Source organism: Sipha flava, unplaced genomic scaffold (genome assembly GCF_003268045.1).
Source record: "Sipha flava isolate LNK unplaced genomic scaffold, YSA_version1 173_pilon_pilon, whole genome shotgun sequence".
Classification (NCBI taxonomy): Eukaryota; Metazoa; Arthropoda; class Insecta; order Hemiptera; family Aphididae; genus Sipha; species Sipha flava.
Genome location: NW_020271974.1, coordinates 1,181,303 through 1,192,444, shown reverse-complemented (window position 1 = coordinate 1,192,444; position 11,142 = coordinate 1,181,303). Strand labels below are relative to the sequence as shown.

The 11,142-nt window shown below is 25.7% G+C and overlaps 3 protein-coding genes across 3 annotated transcripts in view; 2 read left to right on the top strand and 1 right to left on the bottom strand.

Moving 5' to 3' along the window:
* Window positions 1-76: 76 nt before the first annotated feature.
* On the top strand, window positions 77-1,011 carry LOC112680093 (the record flags this gene model as incomplete). The annotated part of the gene is made up of 2 exons (XM_025550091.1): window positions 77-313; window positions 767-1,011. Coding segments are annotated over 2 exons (458 nt in total), but the record flags the coding sequence as incomplete, so codon positions are not given.
* A 1,591-nt stretch (window positions 1,012-2,602) lies between these two features.
* Window positions 2,603-7,709, top strand: LOC112680082 (small RNA 2'-O-methyltransferase; the record flags this gene model as incomplete). The annotated part of the gene is given in 6 exon segments (XM_025550079.1): window positions 2,603-2,936; window positions 5,408-5,560; window positions 5,790-6,043; window positions 6,105-6,290; window positions 6,365-6,515; window positions 7,495-7,709. Coding segments are annotated over 6 exon segments (1,070 nt in total), but the record flags the coding sequence as incomplete, so codon positions are not given.
* A 1,653-nt stretch (window positions 7,710-9,362) lies between these two features.
* The window catches only part of LOC112680092 (vigilin-like), a 24,471-nt gene continuing 22,691 nt past the window's right edge, over window positions 9,363-11,142 (bottom strand). The window contains exon 4 of the mRNA XM_025550090.1: window positions 9,363-9,422. Within this exon, the coding sequence (XP_025405875.1) occupies window positions 9,363-9,422 (60 nt within the window). The remainder of the gene's footprint in view (window positions 9,423-11,142) is intronic.

The following is an 11,142-nucleotide window of genomic DNA, read 5'->3' as shown; positions in this document are numbered from 1 at the left end:
AGTGAGTATTTGTTAAAATAGGGGACAAACACCGGATCAATAGCTGTTATAAAATAACATACATTTCATGTTTCAGAGAATTTAAAAACACTGTCAGAAAACACTTCTACCGATGATGATAACAAAGTTAATCCATCTGAAAAACAAAATGTTAAAATCATGAAAATCAATGAATTGTTGGAATCAACCATTGATTTGGAGTCTTCTATTACTCAGCCCTTATCTTCATCAATTCAATCTTCTAGTTCTTTCGTTCAATTTAATGAAAATAAACCATTAATTAAATCGATTATTCCTGTGGATGAACGAAAAAGTAACTTTTGATGTGATATATTTTGTTTTATTTTCTTATTCAGTTGAAATTTGAATATGTTGCCTTAATTTAGATTACTTATAGTATTTCTCAAATTCAATGTTTAACGTCTATTCAATATTTTTTTTTAGATATTTCCTATTATATAAATACCACATTTAATGAATATTAAATTATATTAATATTATTACTCACTCAGAATATGACATATTAACTGTCTTTTTAAAATCAGAACTACGAATAATTAAAACTTATGCTAGTATTGAAAATTTCATTTAAATTAATTTAGTATCATATTGACTATCCTGAATTTATACACCGTTCAAATGTTATAATAAATTACATTCGCTTTAGAAATAAATGCTTCTTTCATTTAACTTCAATAAAGAAATAGCCAAAATTTTAAATCCTTTATAAATTGTCAATATGGTAATTAAATTTCTTTTATTTCAGAAGAATCAATGGCAAAGAAAGATACGATACTTAATTGTTCACCAAGTGTGGTTGATGGATCAGTGAAATCCAAGGATACGGTTATATTATATAACCTCTTTAATTTATTTGTAACTGTTTTAAGTAAAATTTGTAAAAACGATGATACTACGAGTACTATGTATTACAGTTTATCTTATAAATCATGTACAAATAAAGAATGTATAAAATATTTAATTTAACAAATAACATAGGTATCTATGTAGTTACACATGAATGTATAGTAAATAATAGTTGATAAATATTAAATTATTAAGCTATATATATTTGCAACCAGTAAGTATTAAACTATTATGTATCATGTTATTGTAGAATATTAAATTTTTACTATTAAAATCAGTAACCACACTTTCAAAAGTTAGCTGAAATCAATTTCACCGTAATATATGGTTAGTGAGATAAAGTGTGATTTATTATACGGTATACCTAAACATCCTAACCACATAGTTCAAACATTTGGAGATAATTATTTTACAAGACAAGACACATCACGGTGTAGTGTGAACTCGTTTTTACAATATAACATCATTATGTGATATTTCAAATATAACTTAAAACTGAGCAAACACTACCGTATAAACACGTATAACGTAAACACTAACGTATGCTGATGATACAGCGATACTCGTGTCCAATTTAGACCCCGTTCAAGCATCATCCGATCTCCAAAATCTAATCTAATAAACACATGAGCAACCAAGCGAAGAAATTTAATAAATCCCTTTCACATTTCGGTGGAATAGCTTCCTTCAATTTCAACTTCAAGGAATCGAGATTCCTATAACGAATCAAGTAAAATGTTTGGGAATTTTACTAAATAACCTGGGGCCCACATTTAAAGTCCAAACGTAAAATCCTTAACAACCGCCTTCGTCTGCTCAGACCAATTCTCAAATACAAATTATCAATCCACACAAAATCCACACTGTACAAATCTCTACTCTGATCCATTTGGGCGTACGGTATGCAAATCTGGGGATGCGCCAAACTCCCAAATCCGCACCATTCAAGCCGTCTAGCCTTGTACATCTGTCTTCGATTAATAGCCTAGGCCCCTTGGTACGTAACAAATGAAACCCTTCACAATGATTTGAAAATTGCAACAGTTGACCAACTAGCCAAATTATATTATTATATATTTCACTCTTCACTGCAACACCATCCCAACCCTTTAGTGTCCCCCCCCCCTATCATCATGTACCCTTCATGACGACCCACCACACCACTACAAGAGGCGCCGGTGTCATGACCAATTAAATTAATATAATATAATTACAAATCGCCCGAGGGTTCCATCATTTTCCTTCATCATGTGCTTCTGCATTGTTTTTTATTTTATTTTATATGTATATTTAAATCAGTCATATTTTTTACTTATTATTTTTGAAATACAGATTGTACATTTTCCAATAAGAATACAAAAAAAAAAAAAAAATCCAAGTCCTATAAAGAAACATAAAATATATCGAATTAAAATTTGAATATTATAACATTAAATGTAAATAATTATTTGAAATTTATTTATTTTTTCATAATTTTTAACATGATTTTTAAACAGTTAAATATCATGTTTTATTTTAATAATTTTATTTCAGAGTTTTAATATATTTTACGTGAGTTATACTATTGAACATTTGATGTATAAAATTCGAAAAAAAAAACAATGAAAAGGGGACCTCTGTGTATATGGGACGTATTGTACCGGTCGAATTGTTCGACCAAGGAGATCAGATAAATGTCAATGAGTTCCGATAACCGGATAGCGTGTTATCCTACTGCGAACAGAGGGGTCTCGCACGCCGTGCTGAACTCCTCATCGTATGCCTCATACTATCATTATCATCTTGCACGTTGAACTGTACTTTATTGGCTGTGCGATTTTTCCGTTAAATTTTTGAAGATTTTACCATCCCGGCGGTGTCTATTATCGCGTTATTATTTTCCCCAGTTCCGCAAAGGCGCGGTCGTTGCGCAACCTCTCCGATCCGTCAGCATACCGTTCCGGCACACATATCCGACCATGTTGGTCCTGCAGAGTTTACTGCTGTCCGTCGGCATCGAAGCGCTGGCGTATCTGAAGTCGATCGTCGTCTCGTATCTGTACGATGACGATGGGACGTCCGGTCCCGAGGTAAACTATACCGATTTTTGTATGCTATCCGCCGTACCCGACCGGGTCAATTCAAAAAACGTTGGTTGACGTTGATAATTAATTATTCTCGTCAGTGGCATTTGAACAGAGGTACCGTGTTTTAACTGATACTAACTAGTTACTACCTATCAGTTTTATTTGATAGTATATTTTTTTATTTGAAAATGTAATTAAAACAATTAAAATCATCAATTATAGAAATACAAAAGAAGTTAGGTTAGATACAATATTATGGGCGTGGGTTATGCACGGAATGCAGCTGCTTACACTGTTTTTATAAATGCCAAAAATAAATGAAAGCATAACGTATTTGGTATACAAATTTAGATACTTGTGCGTTATCGCGCCTACCGCGCGATACATTTGCATTATAGCAACGCCGTTTAATACGCGATTCTATTTCTTATTCTATTTTTTCCTGTCTCGTTACAATCGCACTTATCGCAATTTTTACAGACTGGCTGGCAGTGGCGTAAATTGGATCCAATTTCTGGTGGTGCAGAGGCATATTCTCAAATTATAATTTCTAACACACCAATTTTCCAATTTCTTAACTAAAATTCTTCTCAATAAATTATATATTTTCCCATATATTCCTTTAAATAACAAATAAATTTTGAATTATTTTAGCATTAAAACCTTTATTATTTTAATATTAATAAAAGAAAACAATCAAATTTTGTTTTTAGTACGCTGATTTCTTTGGCTCTTGAAAATAATATTTTAGGTATACAAATTTCAATGATTTTAGACGTGATGTTGCAAGTGCACATTTGCATCACCCAGTTTATGCCATTGCTCGCTGGGTAACTTTAAGGACTTTTGTAAACATTTAGTCACAACCCCGCTGTAACTTGTTGTACACTTACGATTATTTGGCAATGGATCTGTGGAACTTACCAACTACATTGACTTTTAGCTTTGGGTAGTTTTGTATTATTATAAATGTATGTTGCATATAATAATGCGTTCAAAATCAAGGTAGTCTCGACAACGCACAAGTACTCAAATTTATATTAAATGTTTTTGTATTACTCTATAATTATGATTTTATTTTTATATTCAGTCCCAGAGATTTTATTTATTTTTGAAAAATGAATTATGTTAAAGTAGTTTATATATAGAAATAAATAAATGCTTAGCCTGTAGAATTATTATATTTGTAATGTAAGACTGGTTTTTGATTAAAAATTAATATATTATGAATATAATCATACTCTAGTTTAAGCATTTACTTATTTATTTATTTTTATTTGCATGCCATTTATGTATTATTTTAAGAGTATAACCCTATTGGTTCAACTATAAAAATATTGTTTTAGATTGAGAATTTATTATTTTTGTTAGTGGCTCACTGATTTTTGAACAGGAGTAGCAATTTCTAACTAATACTAATTAGTTACCATCTATTGCATTTATTTGATAGATTGTTTTTATTATAACAGCGCAACAGGAGTAGTTTTAGTAATTTAACTAGAGGGGTATCATACTTGTCGAAATGTTGGTTAATAATAATCAACTATTTAAGTTACAAATTTAGTATGTCACCTTGTTTATTTCTGTATATATTAATACTATTTTCCAATAGTGTTTTTATATTAAATTTGTTTTTGCTGAATACTGAATTATATAATTTTATTCTAGAAAGCTTCTGGTCTTGGAAGAAGTGTTGTCTTATCGCTTTTCTTTTAATGCTGTTTCTGTGGTATAATATATACACTACACTTCATATTTTGTATACTCATCTTTAATAAAAATGTTTAATACTAAATTTTGTACATTTAGAAGTATGAAATAAATACTCAAACTAAAATTTTAAAATATCTACTTTTATAATAGTCCTATCTACTTAGTAGTTTACTTGTTATATACAAGAACCATTTATCTCAGAATAGAGGACTAGCATTTTTGTATTGGTTTTCTAAGTCCTAACATTTAAATATAGATTACAAATTATTTTAACCGTTAAGCTAAATAATTTTTGAATATCTTTGGGTTTTATTTAATATTTTAAATATACAAATCTGATTACTATTGGTCTATGTTATCTTTATGTTATTTAATTTTTCATATTTTAGTTCAAAATGCATATTGTTAATACCCTTATGTGAGTTTTACTATTTCCCCTAGGCTTAATTATTGACTATTTTTAAGATTTCTATTCTAATTCATTACTTTTTTTATTTTCAATACATACCTATATTATAATTTGCAAAGTAACGACTGCTAAAATTGTTACAATTGAGAAATTTGGTGAAAATTAATAAGTTTAATATTAATTAATGTCTAATTTTAATTTACTGAGAATGATTTGTTATATTTTTATATAAAATAAAGTTCATAGAAAATAAATATTTCTATAAAAATAATGGTTATATATCCTATTTCAATCATAATCTAAAATTGTTAATACCTACATTTACTCTAAAATATAAAATGTATACTTTTAGGAAAAAAATATAATTGAAATTAGTAGTCAAAAAACATGTGTTACTACCCTTGATGAACTTGGTTTAAGATTTTGGCCACCATTATACATGCAAAGGTATATGGCTGTACAGGAGATTCTTGAACATCCAATTTGGAATGGATCAATAAAAAAGGTGGGTATATGAAAATGTTTAATTATTTATAAATAAATAAATGCTTTGTCTCGAGTATTATAATATTTGTGGTATACAATTGGTTTTGAATTAAAAATTCTTTCTCGGGTATATACAAAATCAATAATAGACTAAGCATTTATTTATTTATTTATTAATTTATAATTATTAATAATTTACTTATTTTTATTTATTATTTGCTAATAATATTTATATCTTTAATCTTTAGGTTGTGGACTTTGGTTGTGCTGAACTTGGTATGTTTAAATGCATAAAACCAGTTCCTGGACTCAACAACATTATGCTTGTTGACATAGATTTTAGTTTATTAGATTTGAACCAAACCAAAGTGTTGCCAACAAATTATGATCATTTGTCAATGAGTGAACGCAAAGAGCCTTTAACTGTAGACATTTACAATGGAAGTATTGCTGATCTAGATGATCGAATGTTGGGTGTTGATGCTGTTATTTGTGTTGAACTGTAAACTACTATTACTTGTTTTAATTCATACGGTTATTAATTTAAATCATTTGACTTGCAGAATTGAACATTTACATTCTGATGTTTTAAATGCAGTACCACATACTGTGTTCGAATTTATCAGACCAGCATTGGCACTTTTTACCACTCCTAATGTAGAATTTAATATTCTGTTTCCAAATTTTCACACAGAATTCAGACATGATGATCATAAATTTGAATGGACTAGAAAACAGTTAAAAGATTGGTGAATATTTTTTAAAAGTTAATATGTTTTATGATAAACGTAATAATTAATTTTTTTTTCTTATTTATTTTCAGGGCTAGAAAAATAACTTCTTGTTATCCTGACTATGCTGTACAATTTGATGGTATTGGGGCTGCTCCTTATGGTGGAGAAAAACTTGGTTGTTGTAGTCAAATGGCTATTTTTTATCGGAAGGATATGAAAACATCTCCTGCTAAACCTATTGTAAATTATTTGTGTAATTATTTTAAATTAAATAGTTGATAGATATATAATAACAGTTTAATAATTTTAAAATGATAGATCATAGAGTGAGTGATTGGTTAATGTCAGTATAGTATTGGGTTTAAACTATCTAACTTTTCCAGTTCCAGGTTGGTTAACCACATGGGATTTTAGCTACAAGTAACATCCTTTAAAATAAAATCATAAATTTTAAAATACATTTCTAACTGTTATACTCACAAAAATGCAAAAATTGCATTTGTTGCTAAAGTTGTTTAAAGATTGTTTAAAATAAATCTTATTCAAATGATACTGGAATTTGATGTATTCAATATTTTATATCAATATTTAATTATTAATTATTAATATTTTATTAGTATTTTATAAACTTTCTACTCCTTGTTAAGATATCAAAAATATACTTTTTTTACTTACATTAATTTTTAACAAAACTTTACATATTATTATTTTTTCTTCATTTCTTCATTAAATTAAGTTTCAAATTTGTTATAATATTCAGTGTTTAAATTGGTTTATAATATAAATTTACTGAATCAGAATTTAGTTAAATACATTTTCTTGAGTTTAATTTTTTCTTAATTTATTTCATTTGAAATTGTATTGATACATTAAATTATTTAAGGACAATGATATAAAAAAGGAGTGAGATGTATCTAATTTTTTAATTTCAATATAATATCAATAGTATATATATTGTTTTAAATCAGATGGTTTTGAATAAAAGTGATTTATTAACGATTGCTAATGGTGCTTATTCTTATTAGTTTTAAATACTTATCTTTTTTTTTTTTTTTTTTTGACATAATATGTAATCAATACATTTTATTGAACTATTAAACTATTATGTTGTTAATACATCTGTTAAGATAATTATTTTATTGAAATTGTGTGAACTTATTGCATTTAATAGAATTAAACAATGGAAAGGGATAAATAATTAATATAATTATGTTTTTAGGGTTGTACACCTTATAAATTGTTAAGAAGAGTCAGCTATCCTTTTGAACTTCATGATGAAAATGTGAGGGAACGGACCATATACGACAAGTTAATTAAATTTGTTACAGAAGCTAGATTTAATCATGAATATTTAATAGATGACTCTATGGAAATACCGTTGAATGTAATTTTGCCACACATTTCAGATTGCTGTTCATCTATAAACGAATTAGAGTTAGTATATTATATTTTTTTTTAATTTTAAGATTCTATGAGGATTATATATAAATCTTTTAAAAACTAATCAAATTATCTCTATTTTATATAATATTATATTATTATTAACTTATATATATATATATATTTATTAATGAAAATTAGTGTTTTACGAAATTAAAATAGTAGACAAGTTTATCCCTTAGAGAATTAATAAAAAATGAATCTATTCTTAGATATCTTTATAGTAAATTACTTGAGTTAGTTTGAAAAAAGGTATACACATAATATAAACTAACATGTGTTAATGCATTATTTAAATTTAAAATGTTGAGTTTATGGATTTTATAGTCGATAATTATAGCATAACTTGTGTGTAGTAGTATTCTACTTATTTAAACACTAATCATTAGTGATAAATGGATTGAGAATGGTACACAGATAAATTAAGATGAGTAAATGGATCATTACTATTTAGACTGATATACTACCATTAATGCTTATAAAATTGATTACAGTTTTTTAATTATTTCTAAATTATAAAGTATGATATTATACTATAAATCTATGTATATAAAATTCAAATACTAACTAATTACTTTTTAGTCAAAACTACTATTCCAATTTATCTGAAATTTTGATGAAATGTTGTTATTACCACGTATATGTGTGCCAAAGAATTTTTTTACATAAACTTTTTTAGGGTTGAAAAAATATTAATTATAATTAGGGAACAGATTTATATGTAATAAAAATACAGAAATATGTATATATATATGTAAGTATAATTTATAAAATATGTGCTAAAAACATCCAAATATGTGGGGGAAAAAATTTTAAAAAAAAGTGATTATTATTATTAAATTAACAAAAAGATTTGTTGCATTGAATTATTACAATATCATGTAAATTATCAAATGTTAAATGTCGCCTATTAGGTATCAAAATATTTTTAAAACGGCTAAATTATCGTTTCACATCAACCGATGTATTAAAAGCATATTTCAAGTGCATACTATCAGAAGGCGATAATTCCAATTTTTTAAAAGGTTGTCTGCCATTCATTATGTCATTGATTGTTTTAAAATCAATATTGCCTGGAATTTTTTTCTGTAACAGCATGAATTTTCTTTTTTATGACATCTATTGGTCCGCTTACGAGTTTTAATCGCTCATTCAACAATTTGCATACTATCATTTGGGGACATATTTTTTATTAATAATTTTATTAAATTATTTTCAATGTTTCATTTTGCATAATATTTTGAGCTTTTCCAATAGCGATAAAAGTTTCTGGATCTAATTTTGAAATAATTTCTTGTATTTTCGTACAAAGAAGACGTATGAATGATGAAATGATAAAAATATGTTTAAAATATTTAAAAATTAGTGAAATATGTAAAAATATGTAAAATAAAAGTATCATAATTTTAATAGGAATGATTTAAATCATAAACATTTCTTATCGAATCTTAAATATCTTGTTTTAATAAAAATATGCATTTACATATAAATCCGTTCTCTATTTATAATTTATACTCTGAGCTAGATGTACAATTTTTCATAAGAAATATTTTATTTTGCTTAATATAATTATAATAATTAATGTTTAAGGTAAATGTAAACTAATATAGTATAAATTAATAAAAATAAATATCATTCAAATATATATTAATGGTACACTTTTTCAACCACTGTTGATTTTTTCATTGAATCAGTATTTGCTTTTTTCTAATTTAAAATAGATATTAAAATAGTTAAATATATTCCTAGCAAGGCTGGTAATTCAGATAGTGTATTATAAAATAAAATGGGAATGATAATAAGTAAAAATTATTAAAGCCAGTTAGACCAACATTTTATTTACATTGATCATTTTTAAAATAAATTTAAGCTTTAAAGCTTTTTTTTTTATTATTTTTCAGTAGTAAATAGTATAATATTTAAAGTTGTCTTTTGAAAATAGTCAAACTTGGTAATTAAAAAAAAAAAAATTGTCAAACAGTAATTGTATTTTAAATAAATAAAAAATGTTTTCATTTAAAAAGCTCTTATTATTGTATAAAATGTATGCAAATAATAATATGAAATAATATGTATATATATATATATATATATATATATATATATATATATAACCTTAAATTGTAAATTAATAATTTATATTAACATTAGTATGTTATTATATGTAGATTAAAATGTCTGTCCATATAATAGCTGGTAAAATTTCTCTATCTAAGATTATTGAAAGCCCTTTTTAATAAACCTTTTTTTAATAAAAGTATCATTATTCCATTAAAATATTTGTCATTTTGTGGTTTATATAAAATAGTGGTCCAATAGTGATAATTTAAAAGACTTCATAAATCAAACTAAATGCTGTCAATAATTAATGATTTCTTCTCTCTATAATTAGAAAAAAATACATGTATATTGGTCTCCTCAATTTTTTAACTTATACATTACGATTAGAATTTGGTACAATTTATTTTATAGATTTAGTTTATATATATATATATATATATGCGTTTATATTCTTAAAATCCCAAAACTTATATTTTTAAGCATACAACAATGAAATATACAACCTTTAATATTTCTTATGGATGTTATATTTATGAAAGTTGGTGGTGCATCATAGTTCATGAATGTTCATCATACTATTGTGTCACGGGCGGTTTTAAGGGGGTGACTTAGGGGACATTAGCCCCCCCCCTCTTGGGACTAAGCTATCTTTTTTACAAATCAAAGTATTATTATATATTAATAATTATAATAAAATATTGTCAATGGTCATTGATGAATATGGTACCTATTTTATATATCTTTTTTATAAATAAACAGCTCACTTTTGTTGTTAATTAAATGTATTTACCTATATTTTAAAATGGTTTCAGATTAAAATTGATACCAATAATAACTATTTAAACTTTGTCATTATTGTGAAAAAAATAACTTACTTATGAGGGACTCAAAAACATATTCTGTAATTAAAAATTTTATATAGATTTAAAAGACCAACTAACTATATTCTTAAACTTTCATTAGCCCCTCTCTTGGTTAGTGATAAAATCTGCCCCTGTATTGTGTATATGGTAAAATTAAATTGAAATATAAAATGAAATTTAAAGGAGTACAATAAAATTAATATGTAATGAGTTTATGTTGAATAAAATTAATTTATGTTTTATACAATGATTTAGGATTAATATGCACATTAAAAATTCTTACCATATTATAAATTACTGCATTTGGGACTTTAAAAATAGGTTAATTATTGTATGTTTGTTGGTATATTTTCATCAATGACTAGAGAGAAAAAAAGTTAATTTTTGTTACAGTCTGGACTTAAGCCAACAAAGTATTTTAAGAAGTGCTTTTTAAAATTCTGATCTCTTGTGTATTCTCATATATGTATGCTTGTACTTGGAATGTTTTCCGCTTATATAAT